This window comes from Rissa tridactyla, chromosome 7 (assembly GCF_028500815.1).
Source record: "Rissa tridactyla isolate bRisTri1 chromosome 7, bRisTri1.patW.cur.20221130, whole genome shotgun sequence".
NCBI lineage: Eukaryota > Metazoa > Chordata > Aves > Charadriiformes > Laridae > Rissa > Rissa tridactyla.
Genome location: NC_071472.1, coordinates 55,601,716 through 55,626,850, shown reverse-complemented (window position 1 = coordinate 55,626,850; position 25,135 = coordinate 55,601,716). Strand labels below are relative to the sequence as shown.

Sequence of the window (25,135 nt, the reverse complement as noted above, 5' to 3'; positions counted from 1 at the left end):
GCATTGCATGAGGTTTTGCTAGTCCCTGAAGCCCAGTCAAGCTGCACGCCTTGTTGGGAGGGACGGGTCTGGGTGACCATGCAATTGTTCCAAATGTTACAGGAGCATATGGCAAGAAGCGTTAAAGCCCTCTCCACATCTTCAGCAAGATTCATGCAAGAAAGGGCCGAATTTTGCTTCTAGCTGTGTCTACTAATATTTTTAAGAGAGCTAATTACTGGTAGATACAATTGGGAATTCCTACTTTTACTAGAAAAACATTGCTGTTAAGGAATATGCTCAGCGCGCCTGGACATAGGTGAGATTCATTATGTCAACTTTGTGTCTACTAAGAGCCTTCTCATCCCAGTTGCTCTATATGAGTGAAGTTTTGCTGGAACAACAAAAAATGCAGGTGGGGAGGAATGTCACATCCCCGCATCATGCAGATGCTAAAGCTTTTTAGTGTAATTTCTGCCCCTCCTGAGGAGGGCAGGATTTGACACCTTGCTTTCAAGGTCTCTTTCTACAAAGACTAAGATGGAAACAGAAAAGAAGTGGCTTGTTACTTCCTCTCAATGTCTGTGGGACTGTGGTGCCAGCAACACTGATGCAAAAGGAAACCATTTTCATTAGTTGTTAAAACAGCAGAAGCTTGTTTTAATTTGGCTGCAACATCCTTCTGACTCCCACGCAGGAAGTATTCACGCAATATTCCACATTGGGAGAATATGTCCAATTCCTAGAAGTCCAAATACAAGAAACTGTAGCCCATTTTAGAAACTATGCTGCTCTTGGATTATAAAAGTGAGAGGCAGTCTGCTTTCATGTGTAACCCTGGGCTACAGTTCCTGAGTTCTTTTCTTGTCTTTGTCCCTAGGCTTTCGACGATCTTTGACAAAACACATCCTTCCAGTGCGTTCCTCACCTGTAAAACAAGGCTAATGGCCACCGGGTGAAATACTAGGTGTCGTTATTTCATGGACAACCTCCTACACATAATAAAGGTACTTCTGAAGGGGGAAATTCATTATTGATGATTTCTAAGTGTGCCTAGGTAAATTTTACTATGAGAAAAATAGCACCTATTCCACTATTTCTGTGCTTTTGCACCAAAGCAAAGGAGTCAAGTGGCTTGTGAAACTGGCCACATCACTGAGACGGAGAGGGCATATTGCATATTCACAAGAGCTTAAGATTGTTTTATTTACACTTTCATTGCTGGGGGCTGTGAAATGGAACAGAATTCTATTTACCAAATACTCTTCCTGGTGCAATAAGTTAGAGGATTTCTCAATTAACACATGGAGCTTATGTATAAAAGACAAGAGGTTAAGCAATGCTGCAGTGCCCAATGGACCATCTGGTGAACATTAGGATTGTCAATAAATCACGAAAGCACCAGTTCATCAAGAAAATTCCATTTCAAACCACTGACAGAAAGAAAAAAAAAAGGATGGGAAAAAACTCACAAAATTGGTATTTTCATCTTTTATAAAAACAGGAGCATTAAATAACTTTAATCTAATTTCAATTGTTTTATTGGTTCTCTTCTGATGACCACATGGCTTCACATACTGAATGTTTAGCCCTTTGTCTTGCACACAAAACCATTATGAAATAACTTGGTGCATCATGACAGGAGAAGCTCATCTCTTTCCTCTTAGTCTTTCTCCTCACCATGGGTGATAACGTAACAGAGGTTCTTATAGTCAAGATTACCAGAGACGTCTGGAGGGAAAGCAGCAAACATCTGGTTGATCTGCCAGGCAAACAGGAGATAAGTGTTACAAACATAGGACTGTGGGACAGCAACATGTACTGCTTTTCATTTTCAACCCAGTTCATCTCCCTTCTGCCTTGATCCGTTAACCACTATGGAAAATCTTTCCTTAGCTTCAGTAAAACTGAGACAGGAATTAGGACACAACTAGTTAATACAGTCCTGCTAGAATCCCAACAAGTTCCCTGTCAAAAAGAGCTCTCCCTGAAATCCAGGTAAGCCCTGGCCAAATAATCTACTACAGTCTGTACTCCATTCTGTTCTTGCTATGAACCATTTCCACTCACTCTCCTCTTCTGAATATAAAGTCCCTCTAAATTCCTCCCAGCCAGCAGAATCCATGTTCAGTCTCACACAAACCACAAAGTCAGTACCTCATTTCAAAACTCATTTCAGATTTCAAACAAAATAACTCCCACAGAAATGGAAACCAGATTACAGTCCCCACCCAAAGCCACTCGAACTCTAGTAAATCCGTTGCCCAGCTCACCATAGGAAAGAACAGCAAGAGATAGGCCATGCTTACACTTGGATGGAAGTCCAAAGAATCTGTTTGACTTTGATTTAGCCATGGAGCTATTCAGAAGAGATGCTTTGAATTGTTGCTAATTGCGAGAGCTGGCATCGACTTTCTCTCAGTCTGGATTTCAGCTGAATTCATGCATTTAATGAGGGGCAAATACTTATTGCTGAATAGTAGCTGGAGATAGATTCCTATTTTGAGTAAAGGAGAAGGTCCTTACCTCTTCTTGACTGAACCGGTCTGCCTGTGTCATAAGCATTTCTTTGATGCTGTTCAAATAAAACGAAATAACCTGATTAGAGGGTGATAATGGCACATGACAATTCAGATGGCAAGATCCCTCCTGAAGCTGCATGAAAGAAAATCTGTGTGACCGCATAAATTAGAGCTGTTAATCCTTACATGATATTGTAAGAGATTTTCTGTGGGCACCCATCAGTGTCGATGCCTCGCTCTGCCAACATATTTTGCTTTTGTGACATTTTATAGAGGTTTCAAATTGTTTAAGGTTATTACTCTAATGGAAATACAGCAATTTTGTATGCTTATCTTAACCTAAAATGGTAGGGTTTCTCACTTGCTGTTTAAAGTTTGGATCACTTAACAAAACCAAAAGAGAGAATATTTTCTGTAAAATCTGAGGATGAAAGGAACAGAGCATGAAATGCGAAAGGGGACTTGAAAGAGAACTCCAACAGCTATCCCGAATCATCATCTGAGAATCCCTTTATTTGCATGCAGTCATTCCCAGAGGAGGCTGTGAAACTGCATGAGACCTGTTGTATTTCACGGTACAATGTCTTGATCTGGAGTTACAGCACTGTAACAAGGAGCTTATCCCACACACAATCTGCATCCTATGCAATTACATCAAAGAGAATATTTTGGGGACAGACTCTCAGCTGATTTACCCTCTGTTTTCAAACCCATTGTGGGAAGTCAGTTGAGTGTGTAATTTTTTTACCTAAGATTCTAGGTGAATAGAGCTGCCAGGAAGAATGATTACTGTTTCTAGTCTAACCCCTTTCGATAAAATGTCTTTATGTTTCACCCACTTACTCATGTGCTGAGGGCAGTACACGCACAATGTGCTAGAACATCCACCAGTATGATCTCGTTATATCACATAAACATCCCTTTCACTTGCATTACTAATGTCCCCTTCCTGTAGGAGAATTCCTATAGTAATCTCAGAGAGTTTCCATTCACGCTGAAGAGGCAGAGTTGTCTCCTTTAGTTACTACCAAATATATTTATACATTATTAGGATTTTTTCTAGATTGGTAAAACAGACTATGAACCTGTGATAACAGCTGAGCAGTCTGTTGTACAAAAACAAAAGCTGAAACAAGTATAGAAATCTGTTTTATTTTGTAGATTTTAAAAAAGACTGCTTTTTTGAAGACTTTGTTGTGGGGAGAGCAATAGCTCTTATAGAAACAGCCCTTTCTCCTTTTTAAAGTGAATATTTATTTCTTCTTTTTAAAGCGAATATTTAAAACTATTTATAATAGCAATTGTGCCACAGGATAGCAATTGAAAATAATAGCAATGTGTTCCACAGGAGCACTTCTATATGAGCAAAATTCACCTACTGTGGATGCAGGTATTCAGGCAAAATAATAAAGCTTCCCTTTCTGCTCCCACACACCATGCATCTCCAGTGAAGAATGCAGATAGAAGTGTAGTTTTGGTGGCAAAGCTACAACTGTACTTTCTCATATCTCTGACACACATATTTTTTTTCCAGTAAAAGGCTACAACAAAGACACATCCCAATTTGCCTAAGAGGCATGTACACTCTTCTTGTTGATGTCAAGTGCTCGTTTGGAAGGACAGAAAGGAAAAACTGAAAAAAGAAGTTTCTGGGTAATGAATAAGGATCTTACCCACAAGGACAACAGTGAAGATATCCATGCAGGTTTTGGGAAATACTCTGAAGTCACAAACAGAGCTGAAGCTATTGTATATATTTTTCCTGCATTATTTTACCGTTCTGTTTATTTAGCAAAGCCTTTCTTTGTCTCTTCCTCTCATATTGCTGTTTCTGTTTTCTTATCCTGGCCATTTGTTTTGTGACTGTATTTTTTGAAGCGGAGTTCTCAAATGCTCAGTGGGTGCAAGAGTAGAGAGATCATTCTCATCAGCATAAATTGATTATTGGATATACGTGCACTGGGGCAAACGGCATTAGCAGATGTAAATAGGAAGCGCGATACAGGAAGGAGCTTGGTGAATAGAAGGAAGCACTTGCAGGGATTTTGTCAGATGGCACAAATAAACTTCATCACAAACAGATCTGAATTAAGAAGAGATCTGGGCACTATGTGTCTTCTATTCACATGCTTAAAGTATTTAGGGGAAAAGATCAAATATCTAATTATAATCTTCTGATGCACAGCCCAGTAGGCTCTGGCACACTTATAAGGAAGGAGGACTGAGTTAAGGATTTATGCACATTTTCCATTATTTATTTTATAGGGAAACTAACACTCACAATTTCCAGAGCTAGAGATTATGCACTTTTTTCTTTGTGTATGTTGTTTTCTTTTTTAAAGACTATTTGCGTCTCAAAAAAGAGAAAATCAAAGTCTTCTCAGCAAAAGAGAGTATCTATTTGCCTCGACGTAGGAGTCTAAATGTTATCTCTTGTCCTGGCTGACATCAGTTCCTTCTACAGTTACAAATACTTTGTTGCATTCCTGTGTTTTCAAAACCTTTTTTTTAAATTATCTGTGAAATCTCTGGGACATTTTTGTTTCCCACTGGGTTTGCCCTTTCTACAGTGCTCTCTTGGAGAAAGCCAGGTGAGTTGAAATGAGCAGCGCTCTACAACTATGATGAGAAACATCCCTCGCTCAGCCAAACTAACCTCCAAAGGTCCCGAATGCATGTAAACTCCCTGGGTCCGTTTTCATCTGGTACAAATATGAAAAGTTTTGTTGGCATCAGCATTAGACACAGTTGATGTTGGCCTGACTCACGTTGTCCAATGAATGGCACTTAGGGCTGAATCATGTAACCTTTCCAAAAGCTATGCCAGTTTACACCAGCTGAGAATCCGACCTAAAGCATTTTCCCTTTTTGACATCATGCTATAGGAAGGATTTTATGTGGTGTAATGATGCAGGCAAACAAAGTCTGTCATTGAATTTGGAAGTAAGTTTTAAACTCCTGGAGCTTCTGGAAAGGTTAGAAGACTCCATCCCAGCTACCATCAGATGGACTAAGTGAGTCATTTCCAGACTAGAGGTGAAAACACGCAAAGGGAAGAGACATAAAAATCCCCAGAAGGATGTTAACTCCATGAACATAAAAAGAAGTTCTGATTAAAAGGTCAACATGGATGGTTTTGGAGAGAAACATTCCAGGATTTTTTAATATGGAGAAATATTATTTATTAACATTAACTGTCATATTGAAATGGCTGTATGAGCCAACATAAAAATTATTTCAAAACCTTCAAATGTCTAAATTTTGGAAGCATATGAATAGAAGTTAAACCTCAAAGACATTCACGGAATTGATTTAATGGTTTGTTCTGTAATGATCAACATTACCCTCGGGTCTAATAAGTAAACATTATGCTCTGTTGTGGTGATGAACTAAAACAATTGTCTAATGTTAGCAGTGCAGTGGGGGTGGGGACAAGGTTGACCTTTTCCATCAAGGAAAAATAAAAGTATTTCTCTCTCATCTTAATTTTGGAGTGTGATACTGCATTCCTAATTTGCCCCAAACTCCAACTGGCTTCCAGCATCCAAGGAATGTAGAACTGGACACAGGGTGGCAAGCTGCAGATTTTGTATGCAGTATATTGTTACAGATAGTGGTGGGAAATATAACATTTCATGGGTTTTGTATTATCAGAAAGCTGTATTTCATGGTTGTGATTTCACTACCGTGTGATCTGGCCTATTTGGCAACAGGCTACATTTTATTCTGATTGTTTGAGTCTCTTCTGATGTATTTCTCTGACTGTTCTTCCCAAGCTGTTTGGATAATGTTAACCCCCAAAAAATCAGTATGACTGCTAACCCTCTGTTCTTTCTGATTGTTTGCTACATCCACTTGTGTTTTAATTAATTTAGAAGTTCTTAGTGAAAAGACTGCCTCTCTGTTTTTATTTTGCATATTGCTTACCATAATAGGACTCTCATACCCACTGGGAATTAAGTGCCACTGTCACAGAAAAGCATATTGGTAACGGAAGGAAACACTGTACATGAATTTTGTATTTTCAACTAACTTTCACACAACATCAATAATTGCAGATAGTGTCACAGAAAACTTCACCTCAGGGGTTCTAGCAATAGGTTTAGTTTTCATTTACCATACCACAACATTAGCAGAATTCCTTGATGCAAATACAATTTTGTAACTCATGGTTCCCTAATGACCTTCCTATACATACTATGCTTTATAAAATCTACCTGAAATGGCTGTTGCAGTAAAAGTATAGACCCCAAATTCACCAAGGAACTTAAGCATATGCATAAATCTAGGCACATAAAGCATTTCACTGGAGCCATAGGTCAGCCCTCCTCATCTACTGCCCTGATTTGATATCATTTATCTTATTTACGTGAAGGCCTCCTTACACCATTCTGGCAGCGCAATGAGGGTTTACATTTGTGCAATTAGCACTTAAAGTCCTTTTACACTGCTTCGTTGGCGTAACAGGTTGTAAATACAAATTAAGTCCTGCCTCCTTATTTAAAAAATAGCCATATTGGCAATAATTGCCATATTATTAATAGTATTTTTTGATTTGGCTCCCAACACATCTAGTGAAAATTTATAGCAAATTATTGTCTAGAAGCAGAAGGCTCAAACAGTAAACTCATAACAAGGAAAAGGTCCTCACTAAATCCATGCCCCAGAGTTAATTAAATTGATCACTTTTTTAAAAAGGGGACTAGCTTTCCCATTTTAGTCAAGCACTCTGAGAGTTAGGCACCAGACATTCATTTTAATTTTACATATGGAGTTAATCTACGAAGAGTCATGTGTTGATTTATATCCAGACCTTCAAAAAAGGCTATCTAATGGCCTACATGTGATTATATTTCCATTGCCTCTTGCAATGTCTGAAGACAATAACATCTCTTTTTGGTATACAAACACATTCATACAATAGTCCAGACTTTTAACTCTGGCTTACAAAGCTAAATGTTTCTCCGCATGACAGTTCCTCTGTCTCTTAAAACCCTGTGAAAAATATGGCTTTTAAGCAGTTCTTTAAACCTGTGCAATTATTATTATTATTATTATTATTATTGTTGTTATTATTATTATTCTTTTAAAAGGATTTGAAATAAACTTACTAGTCTGCCTTTATGTGGCCTTTTCCTTCTGGGTCGAAAATCTTAAAAGCATTCAGAATGGTTTCTTCTGGGTCCGTGCCTAAAATTAATGAAATATAATTTAGAAGCCTGGATGTATTTCTATAGCTGCCGAATACTTGCTAAGTAATTGCATTCACTTGAGAACAGTGCAGAATGGAGAATTCTGCTGTTGTAGGTTTGAAGACAAAGGTTCCTTAAGTCGGCAGCATTTGTCATGTCAGATAAACAATAGAGGTGAATAGTTCAATGCTCAGAAGCTTAAAAATAATAACTCATATCTATTCTATGTCTGCAGGAGAGAAAACTTCCAGGAACTGGTCTCCAATATCAGTACCCAGAGGATTAGTGGCTTTCAGAAATGAAAATATAACAAACTGTTTCCATCACTGGCTTCCTTTAATCTTGTACTGTACGTTCCTTGTAAAAACACTTTTTGATGTTACTTGTTCCTCGCTATATAGAGAAGAGGTTATTTCCCTCACTAAAGGAAATGGAGCTCATCATAAAATCAGAATGTCACTGGAATGCAATGGAAACAGGATGATCAATGTAAAATGGTGATTTGCACTTACATTCTGTAGTGCACTTCCACTTAAGTATCTCTTCATTAAGTGTTACTTATAGAAACTGGATGGTTTAAAGCGCTAGGCTATGGCTCTGAGATTTTACTTCTGCTCTTAGCTGGGCCACAGACTTTTGGTATGACTTTAATTTCCTTGCTTCTCTGTTCCCAGCAGTAAAATGATAGTAATAGTCTTCCTTTTCTTCCATCCTTTATCTGTCCCATCTATTTACACTGGAAAAAATGTGGGTCAGGGACTAGCTTTCACAGTGCCTTAATCTTGGCTGGGATTTCTGACTATTCTGTAATACCACAGATTCTGAGTATACTTGCTTACAGTCAGTTTCCAAAAACGATAGGCTGCATACTCTGTTTCTGACCATTCCCCAGTATTTCAAAATATTAGCGTAGTCTATGTCATACAAATCATTATTTATAACTGTAGGAAACCAAATTTACAAGCAGGTAGATTGACCCATGGACAAATGAAGCTACTTGGGATGTTGAAATGTTGAAAGCGTGATTAAAAAAGGTAATAACACAAACAATTGCAATTTCAGAGTTCGTTTCAAAGTTTGGCAGAGATAGAACCAGAATAGAACCTAGTCGAGGTTCCCTGCTCTAATGACTACACACGCTCCTGATGCCTTCTTAGTTTTGTTTGTTTAAAAGGTTTCACAAGGATCAGTAGTAGTATCTTAGTGGATATAACAGTGAATAAACCTAAGGCTATACGGCCTCCTTCTTGTCACACACTGGCCATGTGTATTTTTTTGCCAAGCCAAAGGCAATGTATTCAAACTGCAATTAATATATGATCAATACAAAGAGCATTGGTATTTAATGAGTGTTTTGATTGTCTCATGAAGAGAACCATCTTCCAGCTCCGAGGAAAGGTCTGCATTTTAAGTAGTCACCACTGTGTGGGGGATTTTTTTTTCCTTACTGTTTTACGTTTTCTACTCTGTCATATCCTTGGACTTTGGCTTTGAAGAGAAGCAATGCAGCAGGCATTCTTTATTGATTAGCTGGTAAATAAAGTGGTTTCTTTGATGTGCGGCATCTCTGTTTTCTGTACAAATTGTATTATTCTGACTCCCTGTAGAAACAGCTCCATGTGGTTGGCATTAACATAAACCGAGTTTTGTTAGCTGTTCATCTGGCATCATAATCTCAATATACAAAGCTAAAGCTCGTCCCAAAAATCCCAGCTTCCCTTTTATGACAGAAATCAATTATAGCACAACAAATTTTACTTAGAAAGCACCTTTCACCAAATTCTCTGAGTGGTACTTAGCTAATAAAGAGTGTTGCAAAATTGCCATATCCACTTCCTCTAGCCCTTTCTCCCTTTCTAATTGCACTACAAAGGCTCTTCATCCCAATTAGTTTTGATTGGGAATGTGCAGTCTTTTGGCTCTGCTTCCTTTGCATGACAAACCCAACCAGAAGGGCATGACAAGCACAGCTGTGATTTTCCCTTCACCAAATGGAAATTAAAAAAACCCTCCTCCTCTGCTAGTAGCCAACAGGAAACCTGCGGACAAGAGGGGTGCGCTTTACCATTCACCTTCCTGTGCTGGCTCTGGTTTTAGGCCACACAATTGGTAGGGCCGGACTCTTTGCCAGCTTCAGCAATCGTAAGAGAGAAGAGGGAAGAGGGGAAAGGAAGAAGAGCTCATTTCCATGCTCTGTGTGATCATAAGCATCACAAATGGACGGGAATGGGTTGCAGGGCACCCCACAAGAAATAGTCACGTATCCCAGAAGGAAGATTACAGAGAAGGGCACTACCTACTCTGCGAGATGACGTCTGGAATGTAAAAGTGGAGGTACCACTGTGATCAAGACAGATCAATGTCTGGGTAATAAAATCCCCTCCTCAGTGTCAGTCTACAGCCTTCTCCATCACCTCTTACGCTTCTCAGACATGCTGTGCTCCTTAGCAATAGTGTATTTCTTTGAGGACTAGCTACATTGATTCTTTCTTTCAGACCTTTATTTTCTGTTCCAAGCCGTTCACTGAAATTGTGCTCAGCAATATAAAGCCAGAGTCCAGCAGCAATATGATAAATGTTTTTAAGAAGATGGGATCAGATTTTTTTGTTCATTTGTTATTATAGCAAACTTCTGGAATGTGCTTGGCTAAGACCAACTTTGCTTTGAAGGTCAAAGCTTTCACGTATCTCTAATGCATATAGGAAAATGACTAGAGGTCTCTCTTGGCCTCACGCTCCCTCTCTTGCTATTTTCTAGCCACTAACAGTATAAGACATATGATTAAACTACTAGCTCCCACAACAAATTTAGTACCCACATTTTATGAACTCCCTACAGCGATCCCTATATATTCTGTAGCAATGGGCAAAATCCCCCTCCCTTATCATTGTAGATCGAATTATTTAAATTTATCCACTCCAATAAGAGTTATTCGGTGAAATCTTCATCCAGTGGCAAAATCACTATTGACCTCAAGTGAAACCAAGGCTGTGCCAGTGGGTTACAACTAATACAGAAAAAGAGGGAAGGCCACGTTGCTCCCTCATGCCCTATAACTGCAAGGATGATGCAGAGGTAATGTTTGCATAATGAGCCAAGGAGCGCAGAAAGCTTTTTTGTAGAAATACTGAAAATACTTTAAGACCAGCTAACACTGGGTGTGATACCACTATAGCATGAGCAACAAACTTCAGCCTAGGAACCTACTGACAGTGAGTAACTCGTCTGCACTGTGCTCCAGGCTGCTGTGATTTCATTACTTTCTGGACCTCAACTTACCACTTTCATGTTAGCTTATGTAAGCTGAAATCACACCTTTGAATTGTCCTCTGGACCGTCCCTTAGCCTTTTCATACTTCAGCTCTGTCTGCAAAAATGGAGATCACTCCTTGCCTTTAAGCATTGTTCTGTGGATACATTATTATAATTTGCAAGGTGCTGAGATATTTCAATGCTGAGGATCTTTGACAGATACCTCTCCAACCCCCCAAAGGTACTTACCTTTCAGCTTTTCCCCAAACATAGTCAGGAAGACAGTGAAGTTAATAGGACCTGGCGCCTCCTTCACCATATCTTCAAGCTCTTCATTCTTGACATTCAAACGACCTGCAGCAGAGATCATTTTTCATAATAAATCACAAATTGTGTTTCAAAAAACGATCCCCATTCATCTCCTCCCACTGGGGAGCTCAGGGCTCTGTGCAACTTTGCTAATAACATGGTAGAACGCAACTCCAGAATACCCCAGCGTAAAACAAATTGGTAGAGCTGGCTCTAAGATCAAAGGGTGACTGAAGGAGTACGAAGGATAAATAATACAGACGTGGCCAGCAGTGGACGAAAGAAGGGGCACTTCCAAATAAACTGTTTTTCTTTTTCATTTTTGTTTCTTTTACCTCAGGTGAAATACAGGCCCACTGATATTAATATAGCAGAGTTCAAAGTGACTGAAGAGAATCCAAGGTCTCAGTCTTTGTCCTCCTCTATATTGAGATGCCTTTCTGAGTAGAGAGCAGATGGATGAGTTGAGTAGTCATATCCCTTCCCCATCCTTGTGCAGTCCTATTGATGAGAATTTAGACCCTGGCAACCCTACTCACATTGAGTAGTAATTTGCTGTGACTGTGCTTTATAGGCATTGAAGGGCTTCACTGGAGAGGAAAGATACCAGAACTTGGCCTTAAGAAATAAATATTTCAGGGTAACAGTAGCTACAGGCCAAAATTTGCAAACCTCATTGTCACAACAAAGAGTTCAGGAGCTTCTGCTCTTTGCACTGACTCTGCTGGCGTCTGATTCCACCCCAGGGAGCACTAAAGATTCTTATCAAACTCTTTTTAATAAGATCCAGATGGCAAAAGCCCAAATGCCTACATCACTGTTCAAGCCTCAAATGTTGCAACAAGGATACAACTCCAGGTTTGGGATCATGAGCATTTTAATTTTTCCTTTCCTTGGGAAGACTTACTTTAATCTGCTTGATATTATCAGGATTGTGATGTGCATGGAATGGACAATACCTAATCTCATGACATGTACATTCCACCCCACATAAATGCACAACAGCACAGAACCTCACATGAAGTCCTCCTCCTTTTGTGTGGGCAGAGGGGCAGCGAGTCCATGATAACAACATTAATTGGTAGATATTGCATGGCTCCTAGATGAAAAAGGTGCAGCCTGTGAAGCCTGGATTCAGAGGCAAATCAGAAATGCCTGGCATGGACCCCTGCTTGGGTGGGCTTTTTATGGAACAGTTGCAGGGGAGGGATCAGTGCCGTTGGAGAGCTGCCAGCTGCGCAGCTCTGTTGCACCCGCCAGTGAGTCCCAGAGAGACCTTCATTGCGCTTCTGAAAGAGGCTGCTCAGGAGACTTCCCAGCTGGAGCTATGTAGAAAGATAGCAACTACCATAAAGAAGATCAAGCTGAACAGGCTTCCTTTTGCTGCCTGTGTATCCCACTGTAATTCTAGTACAAACTTTTCTTATGTGCTTGAAATTTAAACTGTATTTCTTTTAAGTATTTAACCATTACTACCAGTTTACCTAGTGCAGCAAATGTGTCTCGCAAGTCCGCTTTGTCAATAAAGCCATCCCTGTTCTGATCCATGATGGTAAAAGCCTGTTGGAAGAAAAAGGAAAATTTATTGCCATTGCCACGTTGCACAGGACAGTGCTACAATCACTCCTGCCGGTCCAGGGGGCTGTTGTATTCACGCTGTAAAGAGGAATATTTAACTTCCTTTGATTCATCCACATCATTGCACTTCCCTCACTTTCAACACATTACTGTATCTTGGCAAGGGGCTTAATTAAACCCACCCAAACTTCTTCTTACTAAATTAATGCTCAGTGCAGCATGTAGCTGGGCTGAAGCCAACACTGGCAGCTCCAGCCATTCAGGCCTTAACCCATAAAAGTTTGAAATAGGGAGGCTTTAGTTAGGGGGGATTTAGTCAGTGGTTACTCTGTGTGTTCTGTACCTTTCCCATACCTCATTCCTTTGTGCAGCTATCATATCCTGTCAAACATTTAAATACTGTAGATCAAGCTAAAGTCATTTTCTTCTGGGCCTCAAAATGATCCTTCACACAGAGACAGCTGAATTTTCAAAAGTACAGAGAAATGGAGGTTTCATAGCATTATTTATTCAAAGCTTGTTTCCCTTTCCAGTAAACTGTACCCTTCAGACTGTACTCTGGGCTCTGACTGACCTTGATGTGCTGACCTTAAATACTTCTTGTCAGGCAAAATTTAACTTTTGATAGAAAAAAAACCAGTTCTTTTTCTGTTTTCAGCCAACGCAGAATTTATGTACTCTAGCCATTACTTACCAAGCCAGCTAATGGCCTATCTATTTATTTACCTATTTGCATGTCTGTCTATTTGCTGCCATCACACTTTTAATGTTTTCTTGATTTTGAAAGATTTTAATGACCTGAAATTCCCCTGGTCATACTATGAGGAATATTAGTAGAACTGGGCATGTCTCTGAAGCTGGTTATCTGTCCGGCATGCACATCCATATGAGAGTGTATCTTTACAATGACCAGGAATTATTCTTACTTCAGTATTATTATGAAAGATAGCATTCTCCTGAGAACACAGCTACTCCATTGCAGATACGGTAACTCGCAAAGTTTTAAAGTCTACTGCTCTACAGGGTGCACATCTTTCCATGATGGTATTATATCAACATATCTTCACGTAGTTTTACCTCCAGTTTCCCACAAAGCCCCACTGCTCACATTCCCTTTTGCCCATGTGATTGCTTGCAGCATGCATGTTCATAACCCTTCATTTACCTGCCAAACCATCACCTAATAAAAAATTAAGCCCAGCTTTTTAGAGCTGCCTTCCCTCCTTTTGGAGGGGCTTGCTTTAAACACTGATCCCCACAATCTGGAAGCAAAACAGAAGAAAATATGAAGAGTAAAGCAGAGCCCAGCAAGCTCACAGAAGACAGGAAGAGCGTTAGGTATGTGTTGTAATGGGTGAACTTAAAATAATGTAATAACAGCAATGCTGAAACATTTTCTGGTGAGCTGTTGAAATATCTAGATAAAAATACTCTGATCAAAACCAGCTTTTCAGAAATACTTGTCCCAAGTATGCAGTCTTTAAATACAGCATGGTCTTGGTTTTCACTGGACCTCTCCACTGCCTCATGCTTTTGCCATTATTCTGCCACCATCATCCCAGAAAAGCTGCTAGTATTATCTTATTTAGAGCAGGTCAAATACAGCATTTCTTCTTTTTGATGGTATGTCTTCAAACAGTAGTCTGCAGAGAAAATAAAACTAGAGGTTCACATAATACGGAGAAGAGTTGGGAAAAGAGTATTAAACGTGTTCCCGTTAACTGTGGGGAAAAAGTTACTGGTTTCAATTGGTTTACCTGGGCCATATTCACAATCCTTTGCACGGGTTTTCAGTCGCATTCACCACTGAGCTTTACTGCTAGGAATCCTCATGAAAAGTAAAGTTGAAAGCCAACGCACAACATGAAACTGTAGCTATTTATCACATTTGAAATTGCTCGAAGATGGGAGTTAGCAAAAAATGGGGAAAAAATGAATAACTTAAAATGACAAACCAGTGCAAAATGTGATGACCTCACAGACATTCTAGAATGTCCACTCAGAAAAAGAGCATAAACTCATCAAACAAATTATCTGCCTTTAATATGCTTCAGCTTTTACGCCAGACGGATAGATTTGCCTCCTCACAGGTAACTGGTCAAAGAATCTACAATGCCTGGTAATACCAAATCCTTTGGGAGCTAGAAGATGCTTACTTAGTTAATCTCAACATGTTGTTTTGGTTTATTTGCATTTATGGAGAAAGTTGGCTGAGGGCTTCTCGGTATTTTTATTTCTAGTTTGTGGGCAGTATTAGAAGGGCACAGAAGAATATTTTCTATTGCTATTGTAGAACAGTCCACTAATTAAAGCCCTGGTTCAATAAGGCATCTCTATTCAGAAACTCAAGCATGTAAGACTATTCTTATTTAAAATACCACTTAAACTTAACTTTAAACATGTGCTCAAGTGTTTTCCTGAATCAGGGCTAAAGTGGATGGGATGATAATTTTCCTTTATTTTGGGGTGGGGGCTTGAGGGCTTTTCAAATAAGTCTAGAACTTGAAACAGGAGAGTGAGGGAGGGACAGAATGAAGGAAAGAAAGAATGAAAGAAAGAATGAAGGAAAGAACAAACAAACACACAAGGAAAATGATATATCAGCCAAAACCACAGAGATGATTCAGAAAACAACTGTGTGTTCTATTAAAGCAGATGGAGAATTGAATGAGGATTACAAACAAAACCTATGTTATTCATTAGCAAAGACAGGAGACTACAGAGAACAGCAGAACAGTGACCAACCTCTTTGAACTCCTGGATCTGGGTTTGTTCAAACATAGAGAATACATTGGAACCACCTTCTATCTTCTTCTTTGCCTTTTTTGGAGCCTGTAATACAAATAAGAAGATCAAATATGTGTTACTTTGTCTGTTAAGCATCATGAACACAAATTCCATCTTTAACAGAAGGTAAAATATATACAGTCAACTAATACAAGAGGATTGTTATGACAAAGTTTTTAATTCAGTCATATATATACATATATATATATATAAAAATATATAAATGGGATAAAAAATGCTGCTTTAGTAGCAGATGAATCTCTCACTGAGGCTTTTTGCCCTTCCCTTGCTCTGGCCTGGAACCTGACAGCTCAGATAAACAAGAACAGCTTGTCACTGTGCTGCCTTAAAAGAAGGTGAGGGATCCAAAGTGTAACTCTGAACATCACAGCTGGTCCACTGCTTGTTTCCCCATGGAACTGCCTGTTCCTAGGGTAGAGTCACCTACGCCAGGCCATTTGACGCAGGAGAGTTCTGCACTGGCTTTGCAGAGCTTTGTATTACAGGAGGAGTCTTGCTCAGAGATGTAAGCTAAAATTCCCAACCTGCTATTAAGAAATACAAGCAATTCAGGTGAGTGGGTACAGGGGCCCCTTCCCAGTTCCCGCGCAGGGACAGGCAGCCAGACGCGAAATGAGGCCCTGCATGAAGACTCAGTTGAGGAGCTACGAAGGACAGTTACACCATTTCCTGCTCACAGAGAAATGGTTAGAAGTCTGCTCTGTCTGAACCAAAACTGACTGAACAGATTCTTCCCATGTAGGGAGGACAATCCATATTCTTGCACCAACTTATGACACTACGCTACATTGCCTGACTAGCCCATATATTTTTAATATTCAAGATAGTCATCTTAAATAAAAGGGTGGGCCTGCTTTCATCGCTATTCTGTAGTCTGAAAGACTGAGGCAGAGAAAAACCGGGGAAAGAACTACAATGATATCTAAGAATCTAATGCTCACTAAAAATCAGTCAGAACTAGACTTCATTATATATCTTTGAATAAGGGCCCAACCAGCTTGCCTAAGACAATACAGTTCTTGTTCTGCAGTAGAGAATAAAATCTGTGATTCCTAAGGATTATAGAAATGTTTTAACCACAGCATTATCCTTATTTGGGGCAGGATAATGAGCTACATCTCCTTTTGAGTTCCCTTCCAGACAGATTATTTTTTTCTTTATCATTTTTACTTTTAAACTTCATCACCACAGTCCCACCTGGTTCTCATGTCATGGAAAATTAGTCTTACTTAGTTTGGGCTATTCTGCATGAAACGGAAGGCAACTTCTACTGTCTCCTTTCATCAAAATAAAAAAGCCTGCGAAAGTTCAAATTCAATACTGATTTCAAATATCCTGAGGAGCAGAGCAGCTCAAGGAAATATTCCCACTCGACTCTGTTTGAAGTATACATTGTCTGATCAATTTAATTTGCCAGGGAGATTTCTGCACTCAACCACCCTGGTTTAGATCCCAGGGTGAAAATTAGGGCTATGGTAGACAGCCATCCACACAACCACACTCCAGACCTGTCAAGCTCCAATCAGCTAATGCAAAGCACTAAAATCTGGAAATAGGAATGGAAATTAAAAGAAAAATGTATTTGTAGTGAGGATAAAAATAAGGATAGAATGCTACCACGGGCATGGAAAAAAAAGTGAATAACTGGAATGTTTAATGAATGTAGAAATATTGATTTTGGAATAAACAGATTCCCTCCTCCTCCTACACATGAAATAAGTGTTATTTTGAGCAGTAATGGGCAATCTTCCATATAACGTGAGGTGTCTGGTGGAGGTTTTCAACACTTCCAGATCGAATGGAAATATTAAGAACAATCCTACGTATTTATACGTATTTGTTCCCCGAGGTAAAAAGAAAGGAGATGTTACCCAGCAGAATGTATTGCAAGCCATCTGGGGGAACTGACCACAGGGCACAAGGCTGGCCTCGGTGTTTTCGGATGGGTTGTAGAACTGGTTCTCCTGTGCTTGTGTAGCTGGTCTTTATGAAGACAAAACCATTCTCATGCTCTGCTCTGCTGTGGCCAAATACAGTATCCATATTCAGCATGATAAATATCCACCACGCTACCAAACAACCTACATCTTTTTAAGCTAGCACCACAATGAAGAACAGTGGGCTTCAGCTCCAGGTTTTATTAACTTTAAATGCCAAACACTGGCAATACCTCTATTATTCCTCAGTTTAATTAGTTCTCTGTGCTGTAAGGCTTTAAGCAAGGATTGTAGCTATAAGAAAGGATCAGATAAACCCAAAAGCTGTGGCTCAGTATCTATTAGAAACAGACCAGCAACACAAAAAACACCCAAAAGTTTCTTTACATTAGTGAAGTCCTATTCAAGGCAAAAACGACTGAAGACTAGTTATCCAGAGAGCAACCACTGTACTAGGAGAAATTCATCCTAGCATATTTGTTCAGTGTTACTCTCTGGTTAGTCATCTCCAGGGATGATAAAGGACATCAGTGCCCGTGTCGCTCAATCTATCTTTAGTTTTTCTGTGGAAGCTCTGGGTGTGGATCCTATTTACGATCTGCTCGCTTGGGGAATGGGACTAAGGCCACCAATACATTTCACAGGGGCCTATGAACAGCTGTTGGATGGGAATGGCTTTCCGTCACCAGTTTCAAGCTAAGTCTTTTGGCATCAAATGGATAGAGCATCTTGGATTATCAGTCTCTTGGTTTTTGTGTACACAGTGTTGTGAACATCATTTATCTGCTCTGAAAAGCTGGGAAATTCATAATCACAGAAAGAAACTGCACCTTGGTTTTGCATGACTGGTGGGTAGGCAGGCACTATGAAGAGGAAGGCTGAGAGATAAGTACGTGGAGCAGGAAGAGAATATAGTACATTGTCACTGTCTTCCTGGTGGGTAAATCAAACTAAAAGGCAGCTCTAGGAGAACAGAAATAGGTCTATGCTGCTGTCTGACAACTCCAAACACTCCAGAATTTTTTAATGAATTGAATCAGGATTCTGACTCTGGAGTATCTCTCTGAAAGAATGGCATAGTAAAAGAACAACACAGAACTGAGCAGACGTATGGTTTCTAAACTGCCAAGGATTCAGTAGGTGACTTACAGAGGAGCAAGTGGGTGACTGACACATCACTTTTGTCTGCCTCAATTTCCCCATTTGTAAAATGCAGTGTGCCGAGCTGCACTTTGCAAAGATAGCTGCTCTATCTTTGCAACATGTGCTTTGAGACTGACATACAAAACGTGCCAGATGAGAAACTGAAGAGCTGAGGGTCCCCTGGGCTTGGATTCCAAGGCCTCAATAGCACAGCAGTGGGAAGAATGTTGCAACAACTGAACAAGCCTATTAATATTCCTGCCTGAGTGTATTAATCATCCCATTGTGAAGAAAACAACACTTCACTTTAGAAGAGAAACCACAGGCTTGTCGCGTATCACTCATTTGTCTTACTAGTGTTAGCACTCTCTCAATTAGCCTGGATTTTAAAGGGTCTTTTTTCTGTTGGGTTTGTTGGGGGTTTTTTGGTGTTGGTTTTGGTTTGATTTAGAAGCTTTAAATGAAAAAATGGAACCATACCAAAATCTGGTCCCAGGAAAACTGAAAACTCTGTTGAACCAGGCAATTGCTTTGATCTGAGTTTTCCTCATTGAGGTTCTTTCTATTTCTCCTCTCTGGCAGTGTCAGGGAGCCGGAGAGAACAAGGACAGTGCAGTGACACAGGCAGGCAGAAACAATGAGTGTGCGCTGCCTTTGCCTCTCTGGATATAAGAATGGGATTCATTTTTCATATGTTGCGGAGGGGGAGTGTATGTTCAAGTGAATCAGAGTGAAGAAATGTCTGATTTCAGGGCGATCTAAAAGAAAAGGAGACAGGAAATCAGTTTATATTTCTACACGCAAAGGAGGAAGGAGCTGAAAATACTTGGTTCTTATTTCAGAACATGAGGCATTATTTACCTGATAAATTCACAAAAGGCTGGTGCTAGAGCAGGTTCATGACACCAGAGATACAAAGGAAGAGGGCACTGGATTATTGCAGAACTTTATCATCTCAGGCCCTCGATGAATTTTGCAGACAACCCAGAAAAGGACAGTAAAACTGACAAGTTGCTGCAAGATAAACAGAGGTACCGCTCCAGAACGGGCGCCTGCACTGATTGCTCAGGCGCACACTTCTACCCTTTAGTAAGTATGAAGTAACCAACCTCTACTTAGCATTTTCTGCAGAGCAAAAAAGTCTCCAAAGGCAGTCAGGAAAAGTGGGCGGCACTGCCAGAAGCCACATTTTTGGTTTGGTCTGGGGAGGTCAGTTGCCTGTTTGGTCCACCATGCCTTAAAACACTCAGAAAATACTCTCAGTAACTAAAGATGATGTAGTTTGGTATTCCTGACAGCCAAAGTTAAAACACAAGCAGAAACGCTTCCCTAATCAGCAACTTACTGTGTCTTCCTTTAATTCTTTTACTAGAGAAGACATCAATGGACAAGCAGGTCTCCTGGGAGGGAGTCCTTCAGAGAAAAACAGGGGTGTACACTATTAAGAGCCTGATTCTGTTGTCTTGTACCCTTATGTGTTCATTTAGCCCCGGGCAAACTAGACATAAGATACTACAGCTTTGCATTGCACTATTTCACATTTTATGTACTTCCTTCCTCTGCAACTACGTTTGTGACTACAGAAAAGACAGAATCATCCATCATCTCGCTCAGATTCTGTCCCCTACTGTGATCCACGGTATGAAGTTAAATCTGAGTTACTATTACTTTTTCATCCATCACACTCTCACCCTGTTTTTCATCCACTCTGGGATCTCAGTGCTGACATTTCCTATCTTTGAATTTTTGTTATCATTGAATCCAGCTTCTGAATCAAAAGTTACATCTCAGGCCCATCCAAGGGATTGTTGCAGCACTGGACAGGATTTTTCTTAATTATTGTCTCACAAGTTAGTTCTGCTGAGATAATTTACTCTGCACCTTCACCCCAGGCCCCAGCTATGGACAAGCCACCCTTTTTTAGTGTGGCTTAGGTCCTTTTCATGGCAGGTGAGCTGCATAAGGCCAAGCCAAGTGCAAGCCTTTGAGGGAACAGTCTAGAGGAGCAAGCAACATAAACTGCTCTAAGGGCACGATTTGCATTTCAAACAGGCAACAGCCTCAGATCATTCAAATAAAACCCCACTTTATCAGAACTGAGAAACAGAAGATCCTTTTATTACCTGCTCTTCACTCACAAACAGATCCCTCCCTTCCCATCCTCACTCCATTTTACATGTAGTCCCAGCCTCCCACACGCCCACACAGACACACACCTTTGATCCCTGCTAGATACAAAAATCTGTTGGACTGCATCCTCCCTGCTTCCCACTCCCATACACTAAAGCATTCTACTTTGCCTCACATAAAATCCCTCCCCAATCAGTCTCCTTTTCTCTCTTGCACAGATATACAGAGAGAATGTATCATCTCCCAAAACTTATCTTGCAACAGCAGATAACCTCTCCAACCACAGACTGCTCAACCTCTATGACCCAAAATTCGCCAGCTGCTTTCCCCACCCAACAAATTTTGTTCTCTGGCATATATGCGTCCTCCTCCTTCAAGTAAACAGACGAACAGTCCCTCTCGACATGCACAGTCCTCCATGCTCACAGACACGCACGTATGTATGCACGCGTGCGCAGAGCCATACACAAACACGTCAACTTGGTTAAACAACGGGCTGCGTTTTCCGCTCGTGAAATCAGCATTGCTCCGCTGGGGTCAGTACTTGTTTCAGTACAGGTGGTGCATTCCAGACAGTTAAGCAGGCTGCAAAACACACTTGATCAGAACGCAATCTATTTTGGGGAGTGCAGTTCCCTTCGGCATACAGAATTTGCTACAAGGTGTCACTCGAACTGAATAAACACCAGGAATGTTTTGGGAATTAGAAAAAGGCTTCCCTCTCCTTCCTTCCACCTTTCTTCTTCCCTTCTCTCCATCAGCACAGAGCATGCGGGGAGACATCACAGCCCCAGCTTCACTGAAATTCCCTGGAATTAACGGAGGGCTGGAGACAGTTCTCAGAACTCCATTCCACAGCACTTGTGTGGTCTGCTCTTGTTAGAAAAATTATCTCCCTGAACCCTGCCTCTCTCACTCTCATCAGCCCTGTATGTCAGAGCCTAGTAGCACTGGCTGACTTGTAATTATTTTTTACTATGCTGCTTTGTCTGCACTAATCCTTTGAAAGTAGCTTTACTGCACATCTGAAATATTATGATGCTATAAAACCTCTGTAATATTTATAAATCCCTTAAGACATCATAAAGAGAGAAAAAAACCTCCCCACAGAGTTCATCTAGCATAATTACATATACATTTCCCTCTGATTAATAAAAAATGATCACTTCCTTATGTAAAGATATTCTTCAGCTTTCTTTCATTAAGGCTATTTTTTTTCTTTCCATTTTAAATCTGTTTCATGTGTCCCTGTATAGTAAGGTACCTCAGAAGATATTTTCCCAAAACAAAAGGCACAATGAAAAGAACCACCACAGAGAATCGCCAGTTGAGCTGGGAGTGAGGAGACAGAATAGTCTCCCACTATATTTTCACATCTCCTAACTTAAGCAATTTCACCACATAATGTCCCGAAATATCTTCAGACATCGAGCAGTGTGGTGTGTCATTGATCTAAATATAAGGGAAGAACACTGGTAAATAATACAATTTTTAAAAAGAGGGGAAAAAGAAAACCTAAGCCCCAGCACTTGCCCCCCACCCCACAAAAGGGTTGGCTTAGACTTTAGTGAAGCTGATGAAAGGGAAACCTGTAAATCCACAGCTGAAGAGGCACAATCAGCACAAGGCACTGCTCACTTGTAAGAGTGGTGAAGAACATGATTAATGGGTTGCGTGCTCAGTGTGAAACCACTGACACTGGGCTTGCACTGCCTGAAACTGGAAACTAGTTTTGTGCGTGGACTTTAGAAATTACTTTGAATGTGGTTTTATCCTGCTCAGAACAGCACTTGGAGCACATTCATCACCTGCTTAAATGGGATCGGGTTTGAACTAAGCTTTGAGAAAGCTTTTCATATACAACTCCCTCTCCAGTGCTCTCCAGAATCAAATATTCCATAGCCCTACGGAGCCACTGGGCAGCATTACTTTAAGATAGCCTGAAAAGGACCTGCAAAAAGGAGAAAAATAAGGAAAGAGAAGATCACGAGCTTTTCTTTTTTAATATTGTTGTAGTCATTCCTCTGAATTTGAAAAAAACAAAGAAAAAGCCCCATCTGCCCACTGCTCCTTAGGCAGGAGTTCTTCTTTGCTCCTTGGAATCCCTTCAAGTGAAAAGCCACCAGTGAACAGGGCAAAGCCAAGACACAGAAATTTCTGCAATACTTCCTACTTCTCCCCACAGTCTCAAGAGCAACACAATTACAATTATAGAGATACCCATTTCCCTCACTTCCCATCACACCATAGCGGACCTTAGCACTAATTAACACCAGCTGTGCTGTCATTGCTGCCCTAGTGTATTAGCCTTGGAAAGAGATGCACAAGCTCGTCCCTTCAGCAAGTGCATCTACGTTTCCTACCTTACTCATTTGTCGAACACATGCAGAAAAGTCACTGGAAGTTCACAGCTCGCTCTATGGGATATATTTTCATTCTGGATGCGATACCAAGTATGAGATTTCATGGGGTCCAGTGTGATCATTACAGCTCCATTTGAATTGTTAGGGTCAGAAAGAAATACAGACAGAGATAAACAGACAGACATGGGAAAGAATAAAACCTACCATACTGCTGCTGCTCCTTCTACCCCTTGTCTGCCAACTACTCAGACAGCAAACACAATGCCAATTGTCTCTTTATATAGTGTCACCAAGGAATAAAAATATGCCTGCTCCAAGTTTAGACAATAGATGTAAGGTTGGAAAAGTGCAGTAATTGGATCCCAATACCATTCCAAGCATCTGTTCCACGCACGGCTTTTGCTTTCACAGAAATAATGCAGTAGATAAGTAGAGTAGGCAGTTGGGATACAATTGTACAGCACTCACAATAAGCCAGAGCTGAAGGGGCTTTCCCATGTACTTCTAAATAATGAACACAGGGCACGCACTAAAAAGATTTTAAACGGACATGGCATCCTGAAAAAGCAGAAAGAGAAACACGCTCCTTGAGACAATGCAGCGGAAACTAGCCATAAATCCAGGCCACTGAGATGTCCGGTAGCTCCAGAGCCTGGTGCATTCAGAGCTCCAGAAAAAGGACTGAGGTTCTGCATCGGTGCATCTGTGACTGGGAGGTATCCTGGAAAAGCACTGCTCTGCAGGTGGCAATAAAGTGACTCAGATCAGATCTGCTTTCCCTGAATCTATCACACACGCCTGAAGTCCAAGGGCCAGACCTTAAGCTACTGCAAATCGATGGAGACTCACGGACTTCAAAACATGAAAAAAGAGATGTTAGTAATGAATATGGTGTTAAGAACAGGAGCAAACAGAAGGCAGCATGGGAACCACAAGGGCTGCGTCTCCTGGGGAATGCTCATGGACATTAATGCATACACATTCCATTTGATTCATAAATCATGTTTGGCATTATCACAATGGGCCAAAACATTAACCAGTACAAAATGGCATCGTTCCACGGACATGAAATCGTTATTTCCTAAAGGTCTAATCTGTATCTGTGAGAGTATCTATACAGGACAATCAGTGCATTAAAAATAGCAGAAACAATAGGTTTTTCAGGAACTTACACTAGCATCTGACATACTTTTTTACATCACTCACACTAACCTTGAGTCACAAAAGTGCTTAATCAATCAGCCGAACTTTGAGACGGGCATACATTTAAGTATCTAGTTGAACAAGGACCTTGTTCTTTCTCCAGGTCCAGCCCCTTGCAGTGCTGTCATCTCTAATCTTAGATTTGACTGCATGCTCTTCAGGGCAAGGACTGTTTTAGCTGTTCTGAAGTACCTCGAACACCTACAGGGATAATTAAGTAATAAATAAGCACAATACAATTCATCTGGCTTTAGCGAAATTGTTGTGGCTACAAGTTGGAAGTTAGCCCAGTGTTCATCGTTCTGAATTCAGTGACATTATAGCAATACCTAGTGTAACGCAGCATAAAAATAAATCCCTCGGTCCATTCGTCTGCAGCCGCCTGCCAGACAGCAGACCCAGGTTTGTACACTAGACTGAGTTTAGTAACATGAAAAACTCAAAACAAGGGTTTTGGGGAAAATCCTACATAATTTCAAAGGTTCATTATGGTAAAGACTTACCGCATTCACTGGGTTAGGTCCTGATTCAGCAAAGCTGTTGAGCAACCACTTAACGTTAAGGAAGGAATATTTCCATTGAAATCAGTGTAATAGCTCACATACTTACATTTAAGAATATGGCTACTTGTTTTGCAGGGCGAGTGCTCTAATCCTAACAAGACAGCCAAATGAGCAGCAGCTTTGTCATTGAGGTCACCGGGCCCAGGATTCCATCC

At 40.5% G+C, this 25,135-nt stretch overlaps 1 protein-coding gene across 2 annotated transcripts; it reads right to left on the bottom strand.

Moving 5' to 3' along the window:
* Positions 1–1,169: 1,169 nt before the first annotated feature.
* MYL10 (myosin light chain 10) lies at positions 1,170–24,894 on the bottom strand. Of its 2 annotated transcripts, none has more exons than XM_054210184.1 (7): positions 23,419–24,894; positions 15,579–15,665; positions 12,740–12,815; positions 11,196–11,300; positions 7,613–7,691; positions 2,506–2,554; positions 1,170–1,741 (listed from the first exon to the last, which is right to left on the bottom strand). In XM_054210184.1, exons 1-7 carry the CDS (start codon positions 23,419–23,421, stop codon positions 1,643–1,645), a joined length of 498 nt encoding a protein of 165 aa, XP_054066159.1. In that variant the 5' UTR covers positions 23,422–24,894; the 3' UTR covers positions 1,170–1,642. The 2 variants fall into 2 exon arrangements, with proteins under 2 accessions (XP_054066159.1, XP_054066157.1); XM_054210182.1 differs by lacking the exon at positions 23,419–24,894 and adding an exon at positions 23,215–23,398.
* Positions 24,895–25,135: the final 241 nt, after the last annotated feature.